This window comes from Mesoplodon densirostris, chromosome 15, assembly GCF_025265405.1.
Source record: "Mesoplodon densirostris isolate mMesDen1 chromosome 15, mMesDen1 primary haplotype, whole genome shotgun sequence".
In the NCBI taxonomy this organism is placed as follows: domain Eukaryota; kingdom Metazoa; phylum Chordata; class Mammalia; order Artiodactyla; family Ziphiidae; genus Mesoplodon; species Mesoplodon densirostris.
Genome location: NC_082675.1, coordinates 52195443 through 52212122, shown reverse-complemented (window position 1 = coordinate 52212122; position 16680 = coordinate 52195443). Strand labels below are relative to the sequence as shown.

Here is a 16680-nt window from a genome sequence, read left to right as displayed (position 1 = left end):
AGCAGACTATATGAAAGAGAGAGTTAGTGAGCTGGAAGATGAAATGTAGAAATGATACAAGTGGAAAAGGAAAGAGAAATAAGATGTAAAAAAAAAAAAATAACAAAATCCTATGAGAGATGTTCACCTCTTTTAGAAAGGGCAACATTAGGATAATGGGTATCCCAGAAGGAGAAGAAAGGGAGCAGGGAGCAGAGTTTATTTAAAGAAATTATAGTTGAGAACCTCCCAGACTTGGGAAAGAAATTGGATATACAAGTCCATGGAACTAAGAGAACATTTAATTACCTCAATGCAAAAAGACCTTCTACCAGAAATATAAAAAAAAAAACAACTGTCAAAAGTCAATGACAAAGAATTTTCAAGGCAGCCAGGGAAAAAAGGATGATAACCTACAAAGAAACCCCTATTAGGCTATCAGCAGATTTCTTAGCAGAAACCCTACAGGCCAGGAGGGAGTAAAATGGCACTCTCAAAATACTGAAAGATAAAACCTGTCACCCAAGAATACTCTATTCAGCAAAATTATCATTCAGATATGAAGGAGAAATAAAGACTCTCCCAGACAAACAAAAGCTGAGGGAGGTCATCAACACTTGACCTGTCTTACAAGAGATGTTGACAGGAGCACTTCTACTAGAAACAAAATGGAAAAAATATACAAAGCTTTGAGCAGGTAATACATAGACAGAACTGGAAAACTGCATCTATCAGAATAGATTTTAAACACTTTATTATAGTATAAAGGTTAAAGGGGGAAAAAAGAAAGTAAAAGAATAACTATAGCTATCTCCATTTGGTAACAAACTCACGACATAAAATGGGATAATTTAAGACAACAAAAACATAAAAGGTGAAGAGGAAAAGAATGGAACATAAATCCATTGCATTTCTATATGCCAATAATGAGCTAGCAGAGAGAGAAATTAACAAAACAATCCCATTTATAATTGCAACAAATACAATAAAATACCTAGGAATAAATTTAACCAAGAGGTGAAAGACTTGTACACTGAAAACTATATGACATTATTGAAAGAAACTGAAGAAGACACATATAAATGGAAAGATATTCCATGCTCCTAGCTTGGAAGAATTAACATTGTCAAATGTCCTCATTACCTAAAGCAATCTACAGATTCAATGTAATCTCTATCAAATAACAAGTGTTGGAGAGGTTGTGGAGAAAAGGGAACTTTCATAAACTGTCAGTGGTAATGTAAATTGGTGTAGCCACTATGGAAGACAGTATGGAGATTCCTCAAAAAAAATTAAGACTAGAACTACCATATGATTCACTAGTCCACTTCTGGGTATTTATCCAAAGAATATGAAAACACTAATCCAAAAAGATATCTGCATCCCCATGTTCATTTCAGCATTATTTACAATAGCCAAGATATGGAAACAACCTAAGTACCCATGAACAGATGAATAAAGAAGATAAGAGATACATATATATATTGGAATACTACTCAGCCATAAAAAAGATGAAATCTTGCCATCTGCAATAACATCAATGGACCCTGAGGGTATTATGCTAAGTGAAATAAGTCAGACAGAGAAGGGAAAATACCATGGGATGTTGCTTATATGTGGAACATAAAAAAACTAATAAACAAAGAATAAAATAAATGAATAAACCAAACCAAACAAAAACAGACATGTAGATACAGAGAACAGAGTAGTGGTTACAGGGGGGTAGGGGGGAGGGCAAAATGGGTAAAGGGGATCAACTGTACGGTGACAAATGGAAAATAAATTTTTGGTGATGAGCACATTGTAGGGTATACAGAAGTAGAAATATAATATTGTACAGATGAAACATATAATATTATAAATCAACATTACTTTAATAAAAAACGAAATAAAACATGATAACTTGAAAAAGAATTATAATAGCATTTGCTTTGGTACAAAAAGAGGCTTATTTAAATTCACAGCATGCTTGAAATGATAACATTTTAAATGTGTGAGGGAATATAATAAAGAATAAAAATAAAATGATTTATCAAATATATCTTCACATCCATTTGTATGTTGTAAACTTTTTCAGGGAGAGAAAATATTTTTGTAGACTTCAAATTTTTATAGAACTTTTACAGTTTTGATCACTTTTTGTGGTAAACAGTTCAGATATTATTAACATGTTAAATATGATAAAATTCAGACTTGCAGAGATTAGTTTATCCAAGGTCATATAGCTAAAGGTAAAACGAAGTCAAAATTTCAAGTTTATGATTTTCGTGTTCTTTCCAAAATACTAGTGTTTTTATTATGTCACATATTGAGATAAGTCATATTTGAGACACCCAATTGCTAATTAACTAAAAGTTTACAAAAGAATTGTTCATATAGATTTTTTACTTAATAAAGATAAAAAAGCTGCCTTAGCCGCATAAAGCACTTCTCTGCCATCTCAAATTACTGTATAATACTATATGAAGAATATACTTATAAAGGCTGTGCTATCTCTAAATGATTACACTTACTATCACACTAAAACCTCCTCTCACTCCCTTTGCCTCTAGACTGTTAAACTAGTCCTTGTGCTTTTAGCCTGGCACACGGATGCCTCGGGGTTATTATGTGAGACAGAGGTAGCTATCTGGCAACTTTTCCCTGCACTCCGCTAATAACTATTCTCTTCTATCACCATATCCTAGGCTCTCTTCTCAATTGTCAAACTTTCTCTAATACAAATTTCTCATTAGGGTAATTCCTATTATTTTAACCTTCTTTTCTATTGGTTTCATCTTTCTTATTTTCTCCTTTGCCTGTTGCCATTTTTCCTGTGTTTATCAGCCTTTGTGTAGATAAAGGTCTTTTAAAGGTATGGCCAAAAAATAAGACACACACATTATAACTACTATTAGAAAAACTGACCAACTGGAACACCAACTGGAAGATAAACAAGTATCATCTTTAGATATTTAAGTTTTCTAGGTCATATTTATTTAGAAATTCAAGGAATGTGTAAGACTTTTGTTAGGAAGGGTTCTTTCTCCATTTTTCACCAGCCTGAGCATTCAGGAAAGGAGTTGAACAGCCTGGGATTTCTGTATTAACAAAAGATAATGAAATTGGGAGAAGGTGACAATACTTACCATCTTATCTATAGGGAGATCCATTTCAGATATTCAGTTAATTTTTGTCATTACATGACTATACCATAATTAGATTTACTACATCTGAAAAATTAGAGTTGGAAATGTAAAATCTTGGGCATAAGTATAAAAATAAAAAAGGAAATGCTATTGTATAAATCTATAACCGAGGTGAGACTATTACCATCTGAATCATTTAACTATTCAAAAGTGAAGGCCATACTGAGGTTAAGAACACTTAAGACAAATTTGCTACTGGTCAATAATAAACTCATTCATCATATTCTTCAAATCTAAAGCAATTATAAGCTGTGGTATGGCAAATGGATTTAGCTGAAGAGATTACGTCAGAACAGCCCTTTAAAGAAGATCAGTAACGTAAAAGGCTAAATGAAATAATGAACTCTCCTCAACAATAATTATTATGGAATTGATTTATCAAAAGTCTATTTCTTCATGCAAGAACTGTTGAAACTTCCCAAAGTAATTTTAAATTATGCTAAACAGATTAACTACCATTTATCCAGTGCAGAACTATTACTAAAAACAAATTTAGTTAAACAGAAATGTAGAAAATAAATTTTTTTGACTTTCAGTCTGCTTAGCTTATTTACATGTGGGCATCAAAGTGAATACTTTAGCTACTAGGGTAGGGCTATTTTAGAAGCCCCAATCCACATCTATTTGAATTCCAGTGTCACTTACTATAAAGCAACATAGAAATTGCTCTCTCGGGGTGCTCAGGCTCCACATCTAGAGCCTTCAGCAAGTCAAAGAAATCAAAACACTTTCAAAACCAAACCTGCAAAGTAAAGCTATTTGTTTTATTATAAAATGGTACACCACAGATATTAAAAGGATCTCAAACAATAAGGCAGAAAAATCCTTAAAAGCAAATCTCATTAAAAAATACAAAATAATACCTTAAAAATTAGTGTTCAAAGTTCAATAATACCCAACCAGGAGACTAAAAATAGAGGAAAACTATCAGAGAATGATATCTGAAACCACACTAATTATTCAGAAATTTAGAAACATTACCCTTCTACAGATACACTGAAAGGCTTTTTCAACATATACACAGAATAAAAATACCAAAGAACTAAGTACGTATTAAATACTGTCTAAATCTGCTCAGGCTGACAAAATGCCATAGACTGGGTGGCTTAAAACAGAAATTTATTTTCTCATGGTTCTAGAGGCTGGAAAGTCCAATCAATGTCTCAGAGGATTTGGTTTCTGGTGAGAGCTCTCTTCCTGGCTTTCAGATGGCTACTGTGTCCTCACATGTGGGGGATGCAGAGAAGGGAGGGAGAGAGAGATCTCTCTTTCTCTTCTTATAAGGCCACAGTCCTATTGGATTAGGGCCTCATCCACATGACCTCATTTAACCTTAATCACCTCCTAAAAACCCTTCTCCAGATAGTTACATCGGGGGAGGGAGAGAGGTGTTAGGGCTTCAACACACGAATTTTGGAGGGACACAATTCAGTCCATAGCAAACACTAAAATAACAAACATATACATACATAAACAAATGATCCTTGCTAAGCCCAGAATAGAAAGCAAAGTGGTTGAAAAGCACAATCTTATATCTTAATACTCCAAAACATCTAAGTTTAACAGTTAGATATATTTATCAAGATTTCTTTAAGACTTGTTTCATTTTCACAGAAGAAAAACTAAAAATCAGAAAAGGTACTATGAGATGGAAAGCAGATCTTAATCGTTTCCTAGCACATTTGTTTCAACATATAAATATACTCAACATTCTTTTCCAGCCTTAAAACAAAACAAAAAACATTTCTTCAAATACAGATACCCTTTGGCTAGATAATATCTCCTTTTCTTCACAGCCTTCACTTTCTCTACTACTCAAGTCTAAAGCAACTAAATTGGCTTATTCTTCTAAAATGAAATTGACATGGTCTTGCGTTCAATGACTGTGTAAAGTCACAAAGGTATAAATTAGCTGATCCAAGACTGACGTAAATTTTCTTATTCAAAATCCAGTACTACTGAAAGAGCACTACAGTTGCCCAAGGAAGCACAAGATGCACAAGTTAGGGCAGTTGGTATAGGTATGAATGCTTGAAGAGTTCTAAGAGTCAAATACTGTTAAAAAAATTTCAGAAAAATGTCCTGAAGTCTCAAAGAAAACTAGTGAAAGGAACAATGACAAAGAAATAGAAATAAACTGCAATAAGTAGGAAAAACTAATGAATTTTTCCTACCTAGTATGTAGGTACCACACAAGGGAGTCATAAAAATGAAGGTCACATGTGTTACGTGATATCAGTAATGGAGGGCTTAAACGTTAAAATTAAGAACACACATTTGATATTTTAGGCCATAAGAAGCCAAGACAAGTTATTAAAAAGACAAGTGATGTGATAAAAATAGTCCTCAAGAAAGATTAATCTGGCAACAGTGATGAAGTCAATCAAAGGGCAGCTGTAGATAATGGAGATGGGCAAAAGGATACTACACAGGAATGCAGTGAAGTGTCAGTGAAAACAGCAAAAGACAATGGGTTCACAACTTCTTTATCCATATATACAATGGTATATACTCAGCCATAAAAAAAGAACAAAATAATGCCATTTGCAGCAATATGGATGAACCTACAGATTCTCAGGCTGAGTGAAGTAAGTCAGACAGAGAGAGACAAATATCATATGATATCACATGTGAAATCTAAAAAAAAGGCTACAAATGAACTTATCTACAGAACAGAAACAGCGTGATAGATGTGAAAAATAAACTTATGGTTACTGGGGAGTAAGCAGGGGGAGGAAAAAATTGGAAGATTGGGATTGACACATATAAAATACACTACTATATATAAAATACATAACTAATAAGGACCTACTGTATAGCACAGGGAACTCTACTCAATACTCTGTAAATGGCCTATATGGGAAAAGAAGGTAAAAAAGAGTGGATATATGTATATGTCCAACAGATTCACTTTGCTGTACACCTGAAACTAACACAACATTGTAAATCAATTATATCCCAATAAAAATTTAAAAAAAGACAATGGGTTCAGAATAACATTTCAGAGGGAAAAATGATAAAGACTTGGTGACTGAATAGAAAAGCCAAAATACAAGTGAATCTCAGAACATTCTACATACCTGGATTTCTGGATAATTAGGTTACACTCTATTAAGTAACGCTCCCCCCTCCCATTTTTTTAACCAACTTTGGATAAAAAGCCCTGTAAAATATAATTTTTTGATAAAATTGTGCTTTAACTATAAAGCAGGTTAGAAAAGTAAGGCTTATTGATATTTGTATCACTCACTGCTGCAGAAATAATTTGGTGTAAAGACAGTTGGTGTCGAAAGATTTCACTCTTAACTCTGCAATGGGCTGTTTCAGTTACCTCTCCAGTCCTATATCTTTATCTGTAAAATAAGGATATGAGTACCTGCCCCACCTACTTAATCAGGTTATTGTGAAGATTAAAAAGTATAAGTGAAAGTGCTCTGTAAACAGAAAACCAATACACAAATGTAAGATGTCTTACTAGCAGAAGTACTAGAAGTACCAAGAAAAGAGAATGGGATAAAAACAATTTAGCATTATTTTGATGCCTCAGAATCATCATTATGAATGTTAAGTACTGTACTTCATTTAATATATGATGGCCTTGAGATATATCTAGGTGGGGAGAAGCTCTAGACTGCTGTGCATTTTCAGTTTTTATGCCATTTTTAATGGTTTTAATAGCTGACTCTCCTGTCAGCTTCAATATTCTCACTGTAGCTCTTTTCCCTACCTCTAATTTTCTATTTCTCATCTGCAATGGACTTACAAACTAGATACCAGATAATGAATTTATTATTATACATGTGACAGCCTCAGGAATTTTCATATAAGAAAAGTCCATATATAGGGGACCAGAGCAGGTGAGGAGTACTTCTTTTTATTCTTATTCTTGAATGAGTTCCAGAAAAGTAAAGTGTAAATATAACTCACTACCACAGAGTAACTCAAACCCTAAAGGCTTATTGAAATGAAGTTGTATATAGATAAAATTTTAATATTTTTTTTTACTTTCTGCAAGCATTTATCATCAATTTCTCCCTTCAGTTAGCATTAATATCTAAGTATTTTTAAGAGAACAACATAATCTTTAAGAACAGCTTAAGGGGACTTCCCTGGCGCAGTGGTTGGGAGTCCGCCTGCCAATGCAGGGGACACGGGTTCAAGCCCTGGTCCGGGAAGGTCCCACATGCCACGGAGCAACTAAGCCCGTGCACCACAACTACTGAAGCCTGTGCTCTAGAGCCTGTGCTCCGCAACAAGAGAAGCCACCACAAGGAGAAGCCCGTGCATCGCAACAAAGAGTAGCCCCTGCTCACCACAACTAGAGAAAGCCTGCACGCAGCAACGAAGACCCAACGCAACCAAAAAAAAAAAAAAAAAAAAAGAACAGCTTAGGCAACAGTAATACTAGTAATAACTAGTTCTTTCCTTAAGCATGCTTATTTCTTTGTAATACAAATGTAAAGGGTTATTTAATCTGTTATTATGATTTATAATGACATTACAGGATAATATACAATAATAATGGTCCAAAACCTGCTTAAGTTATACAGCATCACAGAGCAAATAAAATGGCCCCCAAAAGCACAACTTCTACAGTCCTAGAGATTGTTATTTGATTAGTAAAACAATATTGTCTAGCACTTGTTAAATGGAATAAACTGACTATCCAAGTGCACAGAATATATCCTACCACCATAAAATTCAATTTGTAAACATAAAAATACAAAAACCCAATATTTATTCAAAACAAAAGGCTGATAAGGTGTTGGGCAACATACTTTGCTATATTCATATACCGCATTGCCAGACACCACAATACCCTCTCCTCTGCCTATAGGCTTCTTCACTAAGTTTAGAGTTTTAATTCTCCCCAAACTATTTCCAGGACTGAAGAATCTCCTGCCTTTTCTTATGAAGGATCAGAAAGATTAATTAGAAAGGGAAGACGTATGCTTTCTTTTGAAATTCATTTCCTTTCTCATGAAACTTATTTCTATTTATTATCTTTTCCCACCCTGCATACCCACCCAAGACCACTGCATCCAGAACTATGATAGAGCTTCCTACAGTATGGTTCCAATTCTTGGTAAAAGTCTATCAGATCGTGGTAGTTCGGCTCATGTAGCAGAGATGTATATAGTTAAATAGAAAGCTTTGAATACCTCTGAAGTATTATTGCTATTTGAACAAATGATTTCTTTTTACATAAATTAGATAAAATTCTTGTGAATTTTCTCTAGTCTAATTTCAGCACAGACATACTGAGACCTTTGGCTCATTCTAAAACATTCCTCAAAAAGGTTAAGGTTGGTTCCTTTAAAATTCTTTCTTCCTAGAGCAAGGTTTCTAAAACAACCTCTGATGCAATCCATGGGCTTGAGGATCTAAGCTCTAAGTACCTCTGAACCTCTTCAATTTACTAAGTCTCAATCAGAGAGACAATGGAAACAGACCAGAAGGAGAAAAAACCAAACATTTCTGTCAGTCTGGTTTCTGGGACCTGGTTTGTTCTCAATGAGCACCTAACTGGTATATATGGTGCAGAAAGGTTTCCTCTTTCATAGAAATAGAAGATAAAGCAGAGAACAGATCAATTTCACTCTCCTACTGGGCCTCTAAGCAGCCTAAGCATCTGCCTAATCTAATGTAAACCATCAAAACCCCACTGAAGAAAGGCACAGAAGTGAGAAACAGAGAAGCTAGTCAACTCATCCCTCATCCATATTAATAGTAGTAATAACGAGAATCGCTATCTTTTTTTCAGTGTCCCAAAGTATGAAACACTGCTAGATTCTTTACACACACAATGTAAAGAGTCTGCCAAATTTCAACAAGCCTGCAAAAAAGGCATTATTAGCTATCCGTATATTACAGATGAAAAAAGAGACTGAGAAAAGTTCAGTAGCATTCCCAAGGTCAGACAGCTAGGCAGTGCTGAAACAATTTTGACTCTAAAGCCCTTTGTGCTTTCTTCTCTTGTCACTTCCTTTGCTCTGTCAGTTAAAATGGTGAAATCAGAAAATATCAAACTTTACTTTCCTTCTGTAAGCTTTTGATACCATCCTGACCTGAGAACTATATTCTGGAAATACAATCAGCTCAAACATTAATCAACTTTTGTAATGGCTACATCCTCTGTGTCTTATACTATTACATGCTAACATGTTCTAGAATTATTCCTATTGGACATATTTCTCTCTACATTTCAGATTTATCTCTCCATTCATACTCATTTAGCTAGGCAAAAATCAACTAGGTTCATCAGATTGCTTGACTTTGTAAATGGCATATTCATTTACATAGTTAATTTCTCAAGAAATAAGCTTTCTTTGTTCAAAGACTGAAAACTACCAAGGATTTTTATGTTTTAGTAATAAATTCTCTATTTCGTGTAAGAACAAATCCTTCAAAAGCCTGATCCAAATGCAAATACGTAAAATATCTTTACTCTTTTCTACTAAGGGACTGGACTGGTCTGGGTTCGTATAGTTGATCAATAAATCCTGTTATTAGAACTTTTAAAACAAAAAACCCATAAATTAGGATAACACACCTTTAAAATGCCAAAAATCAGAATCCATATAGTTCCTCACACAGAAACAGGCTTTAAAATAATTTGAAATTAGCTGATTTCATGCATATGAGTCTGAATCATTCTTGTACGAGAGGTTAATGTATCTGTAGTTAAAATTGTATTGTTTTAAATCATATCCTTGTTTTATGTTTCTAAGTTTTACAGAGTTTTATGTACTGTAAAATCATCTATATTAACCTTTGACAAGTTTATACTGGTAAAGGAGATTTGTACTTGAGCAATCTACTTTGAATAAAAACCATGGATGTCACCGTTTTTTAATCATGTCTTCCATTCTCTTTTCTTTGACAAGTTCTACAAATACCACTTATCTTTAGGTGATTCAAAAAATCTTAAAACAATTATACTAACTAAACCATTTTAATTTTTGAACATGGTCTAATATTTACTCCAATCTTCACTCACAATAATAAATGCTCAAATCAAATCCTTTTATACCAAATGCAAAATAGGTCTAACTACAACACATGTCTACGTCTTTGACTTATTTACATGCCTTTTCCTTTACTTTAATCTTATAAGGTAGATGGGGGTGAGCAAACTTTTCTGCTGAGGGCCAGATAGTAAATATTTCGGGCTATGTAGGCCACAGGGTCTTTGTTGCAACTGCACCACTTGCAGTTGTAGCGCAAGAACAGCCACAGAAGATACATAAATGAATGTGTGTGGCTGCACTTAGCTGGCACCCTGATAGATCTGGCCCATGGCAGTAGTTTGCTGACCTATGTGCTAAGAAAACAGGAAAAACTGTGTCACTACAATCACCTGGGGGTATCTTAATGTTCATCCTGATAGAAGAAACTATTCTGTCCATAACCATGCTGAGTTTAGACTGCTTCAACACTAAATACAATTAATCTTGATCCTGAAGAGTGCTAAATGTAATAGTCCACCAAAGTTAAATTCTGCTTTATCAGACAGCCACACATTTTTGTTAAGCATACAGATAAACAAGGTCGCACTCTAACTGTGGCCAGGATTTCTAAATTGTCTGCTAACTCCTCCTTCTCTCACCTTATTTCTCCAACTCACCCCAATTCCACTTGACATAATATTTATTTATTTATTTATCTTGCTCCGGGGAGATCAAGGTATCACCACCTCCTCTGTATTTAAAAAGTGATTTCAGGGACTTCCCTAGCGGTCCAGTGGTTAAGACTCCGTGCTCCCAGTGCAGGGGGCATGGGTTCTACCCCTGGTTGGGGAACTAAGATCCCACATGCCGCATGGAGCAGCCAGAAAAATAAAAATTAAAAAAAAATTTTTTTTAAGTGATTTCAATTTCCCCTACTTCTGCTACCAGAGTTGGAGGCTGACTTCATTTCCAATCTCCTTCCCTGCTGCCTCCCACTGTCTAAATTGGATAAACTAAACGCTCACTTCCTCAGCCTCCCTTGCAGATTAGCATGCCCATGTGATAAAGTTCAGGACAATAAATATCTCATGAAAGACTGCTGGGGGGCATCGTCGAGGGAAATGCCCTGAGAAAGATTTTATGTATTTTGAAAAAGGATAGGGAGTCACAACTACCAGAATGTCTTCCTTCCTCTGTCTTTCTGCCTTAATGAAAATGTAATACCAGGAATTGGAGCAACCACCTTGAAACCTGGAATCCTGCAACCATTAGAAGAAGCTAAGAGAACTGTATGGATCCAGCACTGAAAACTTTAAGCCACTGAACCAGTGCCAGAGGCCACTTATCTCCAGAATTGTTAGTGCAAAGAAATAGACCCTGTAAAGTGGACTTCTGTTACAAATAAAAGCATTCCTAGTCCACCTTTTCTTGAAAGTGCTAGGGTCCTGAGTCACTATTCCTTTTGCAAAGTGAAAGACTAACACTGGCTGAGCACAGATGTGAATTCTGACTAAACAGTGCTATTTTAACCAAGAGAGAAAAGTAGCAAGAAGAAAATCACAGAGGTGGGGGCGTAGCCTGAGAGTTGACAACCCAGCACAATAAAGTCAATGAAAGCAAAGAAAAGAGAAGGTCCAAGATGATTATTCAAATGCTAAAGAAATATAGAAAAAAAAAATTGAAAAAGTACTCCTTTCGAACTGTGGGGCCCATAAAACTAACAAATGTTCTAGTCCAAAAATCAAATCGGAGAATTCTGATTCTATTAATTTGCAATCACACACACCCACTGTTTAAAAAATACAAGCTCAGAACTCAATTTTTATAGTTATTTTTTGTGCTTTCTTCCCCAGTGAATTAATTTATCTTTATGCTTCTATTTCCCTGGTTTTCACAAAGGTATAGTTACTGTCAATACATGATCATTTTTGACACTCAAAGAATCTTCAAAAAAATTATTAAAATCAAGTAAATGGGGGACTTCCCTGGTGGTCCAGTGGTTAAGATTTTACCTTCCAATGCAGGGGGTGCAGGTTCAATCCCTGGTCAGGGAGCTAAGATCCCACATGCCTTGGGGCCAAAAAACCAAAACATAAAACAGAAGAAATATGGTAACAAATTCAATAAAGACCTAAAAAATGATCAACATCAAAAAAAAAATTTTTTAAAAATCAAGTAAATGATGCTACTGACAATAAGGACAATCGTTCCTTTAAGCATTCACATACTCCTTTAGCTGGCAGATCCAGCATCCTAACTTTAGGGACAGTCACTTCTCTTTTATACCAATGTCACTGCAAAAAACACCCAAAGATAAGTATCTACCCAGTCAAAACAAACTTCAGAAATATGCTTATTTCAACTCATATATCCCTTGAAGTACAATTCTTAAGTTAAAACATCATTTTTAATTTTACTTTCTTACAAATAATGAAATTATACATATTTACACTCACACACACATAACCCTCTCTCTAATTCTAAACCCAATAGTTTTCTCTTCCATGAGAATAGTTTGGTAGTATTATGTTGCAGTATAAACATTTATCAATTACAACATCTATAAGTTACAACAGATTTTTTTTATTTTTATGATTTCAGAATAGAATTCCTTAGAACTGTCAAAGCTTTAGCTAGAAAGAATACCAAAGACAAAAAGGGTTCAGGCTCAATTACAGTAGTGGAACGGAATTTAATAAAGTTCCAACACTACATTTTAATGCCCAAATTTCTTATTGTCTCTTTGAATTGACAAATGTGTGCTCCACAGTATAATAGCAGCAGTGGAACAGCTGGACGACTGTATCAAGCACAAAGGAAGCAACAACACATGCTGTTAAGTGTCGTTCTGATTGCCTAAAACTGGCAGCCCATGCAGATTTACTCTCTGTTATAAATTAAAACAATTATTTCTCTGGAGTTTACATTTTCTTCATGAAAGAGTCAAACTTTCTGCACGTTAAAAAAGAGGACTTTCAAAAAGGATATCTTCCCTTTCTTTTATGATCAGCTCATTCTGTTCTTCCAACTGCCTGATCTTCTTCTCAAATGATTCCTGCTCAGCTTTGAGTCTTTCTTCTGTTACTTCCTTTTCCTCACTTACTCTGAAAGAAATACAAGTGAAAAGAAAATGCCCATGAGAATAAAATAAAATATGTGCCTACAGCTGTGGTTTACCAAAACTAGATTTATTCCAGAGGTATGCTGGTTTCTTCAGGGATACTTTATGTTTTTTGAATTTTTTAAAATTAACCTTTCACAAGGCAATATTCCACACCTTTGTAATAAAATATGCATGTGGTTTTTACATCAAAAATTTTTGCAATAATCAGAATTGTCTTAAATATGGAAAGTCCTATACTTTATGGGTTCCCAATTATGACCCAGAAGAGAAAACTATCCAATTTTTAAAACAAAGGTTTCATCTCTTGATTATCAAATAAGGCACAATTTATTTTGATTTAGATCTTTTTCATACTTCTATTTAAATCCTGTCAATAAAATAAACAACATATATACTGCTTAAATATTGCATTAAACATACATAGGTGATTTTACTTTTTCCTGGTACTGATACACTGCAATCTTCAGTAGCATATAAATAACAGGACTGGAATTTTTTAATGGCATTAAGATAAAAAAAGGTTTGCACATTTATTCTTAATTCAAAATGGGGTTATAAAGTAAAAAACACTGACCAAAAATATGTAACTTTAATGCTTAACTCTGAAAGGTATTCCAACTCAATCCTATCAAAAATGGGTGATTTCTGATAAGAGCACAGAGAGGGGAAAAAAAAGCTAAACATTAAAACTTACCTTAAAATGACAACCCTAATTTTCATGTTACTCTGTGAACAGAGATGTTGGCTCTGAATTTCTGTCACTGGTGATTAATTCTCCAAAGAGAGTACAACACATTTTATTTTATAAGATCACAAAGGGATATGTGTTAGTGAAATCCACAGGGAAGCCAAATCTTTTCTTTGAGCATCTAAATTTATTTCCTCCCACACCTGTACTCCACCAGAGCAATTTCTGAATAACATGAACTCCACAGCCTTTTCTTTGTTGCTAGCTTTCTGGTGGAGATATTAAGATCAATGAAATAACAGAATGAAAATTAGAATTTTGAATGTTCAAGAGTTGATTGCATCTTGTCTTTGAATTAATTTGTGTGAAAGTGCATGGCATATAGTAATGTTCAAAAAATAGCTTTATTTTTGCTTGCTTATCATGACATTCAAATCATTTTCCCGACTCGTATTATTTACATTTAGCATACTACTAGGCTCATGTATGGCACTCAGGACCTTCTTTCTACAAGCATAATCTCTAATACTGATACAATTACAAGGAATCCACACAACTAAACAAAGAACAAATATACACATACGTAGAGGATTTATAATCTGGTCTCAGGTTAGCCTGCTACCTTGTTGCCATCTTTTTACAATGCCTTCACTTTTCTTGTCATTATCCTCAACCGCATTTGTACTAACATCTTTCACAGTAATTCCCCACTGCCTCTTAAGTTTTTTCTAAAATTGTCAAACATTTGAACCATTAATTCATTCTATCATCTAAATTGCTCCTCTTCAGTCTATCAACCGGCTTCTGAAACACCTTTGCTAGGAAACTGTTCCAGATCAAGTACACCCCAACACTGTAAATCAGAAAACCACGTACATATGGTGACTGTGGCAAAGCATGCTTATTTCTCCGGGCATCATTACTCCCACTCATAAACAAAAAAGGCTAGACTAGACAATTTAAAAAATTCTTTCCAGCTTAAGTTCTATAATTTCCTTTACTATACTATAAACATACTGGAACTATATATATGTCCTTTACAAATATGGAGAGCATTTGTAAAGAAATAAGAAAGAAGTTAACAAACATCTGGTCAGGCTACAAGGCATACAATACTGTAATCTATGCAAAAGCTACAGCCATAGGCTGAAAGAGGCAGTGGAAGAGGATGACAAGAGAAATATTAAAAAGTGTAACGATGCAAAATTTTGCATGAGGTTAACGTAAAACAAAAGAAGTGATGAATCTGTAAGATTATGCATAAAAGAAAGATGAAATAGGTAATGCTATATATTATAAGGAGAGAATAAACACTGTCAAGGTGAGAAAATATGTGGCAAATTCTCTCCCTGTTTAGATTGGTCAAATCTTAAAGATGAAACTTAAGAGGAAAACCCATAAGCAGATAAGAGAAGATTCATTTTCATTTACTTATTAAAAAATATTAACTGAATGCCTACTATAGGAAAAAATAATCACAGTAAGTTTATCCAGTTATGAGATATCCGAAAGGAAATTCACAATGGCCCCTGTCATTTCAATTCCATTCATAAAAGCCAAATAAATATGAGGAATGACCCAAAGATTTGTTTGTTCAAGAAAGCAAGGCTTCCAAGGTCATAAAAACAGTAACAACAAAATACACTGCCACATTTACCTAACATTAAAGTAAATGAAGAAAGTATGTCTAGAGACTGCCAGGTCAGAACATATACCCCAGCATTTACTTACTCCCTATGTCAAACCGGAAGAAAATCCATGAAAACTCTAGGGATCACTGACGGCAAAAAATGCTTGTACATATATTCAATAATGCTAGTGGCTATGATGAGCTTCTCCCAAAACTTAAAGTGCTCTATCCAGAAGAACCACTCTTTCCTAAATTTAGTTTCTAGAGATATTTGAAAATTTTGTTGCTACACTATTTAAACAGGGCTTTTTTTCAAAAAAAAAAGAAAATCTTTGCGGTTATACTGCTATGATTAGACTACCCGTTAGCAATTATTATGCTCTGGAAGGCTGTAAACTTAACAAGCTGTGTTAAGCACAAAAGGCAACACTTCTATAGGCCTATCTAAAGATATGCATGACTTCTCTGTGGCCTATTAGCATAGTTAATAGGAGCAAGTATATTAATTCAGCCTTTAAATGCAAAGGACTTGCCAATAAAACAAACTCAAGATTTTATATCCACTCTGAAATATATCTTCCTGTTTAATTTATGTTCAATAATATTTCCCATGAGGTGTATGTATGAGAAATTATCTGGTATCATGATCTACATTTTTTATCAAAGCATTCTCAGACCACAAAGTAACATAAAAATACCTAATCCTCTAGCTCATTTAGAGTACAGCAATAAGCTAGTTAACAAAATGAGAACGTAAACACAAAAAAGGGAAATATTTGACTAATAGGATAGAAAAGTTGAAAACTCTGGTCAAGAGGATATTCCCAGTGTTGGTTTGTTAATTATTTACAAGGAGGACAATAGTCTGTTCATAAAGAAATAATCATTTCAGCATTTATTTAACATCTCAGAGTATTTCTCAATAATGTCCACAAACTGTACTCTTATCTAACAAGGAAAGAGAATTCATACACTTAGAGTTGGGTGGTTGGGCTGAAAACCATGGCAAAAAAACCTGAAGGCTTATGTTTTAGCTTAAACATCCCTGCACATTCTGTATTTTTCTCCATAAAACAATCTTTTCTGTTTTAATATAAAAAGTTTCCCCATACCCATCTATT

General features: G+C 34.3%; 1 protein-coding gene across 2 annotated transcripts in view; it reads right to left on the bottom strand.

Moving 5' to 3' along the window:
• KIAA1328 (KIAA1328 ortholog) overlaps positions 1 to 16680 on the bottom strand; it is a 383661-nt gene that overhangs the window by 312896 nt on the left and 54085 nt on the right. For both annotated transcript variants that reach the window (XM_060118274.1, XM_060118275.1), the window contains exon 5: positions 13106 to 13221. In XM_060118274.1, coding sequence (XP_059974257.1) covers positions 13106 to 13221 — 116 coding nt within the window. The remainder of the gene's footprint in view (positions 1 to 13105; positions 13222 to 16680) is intronic.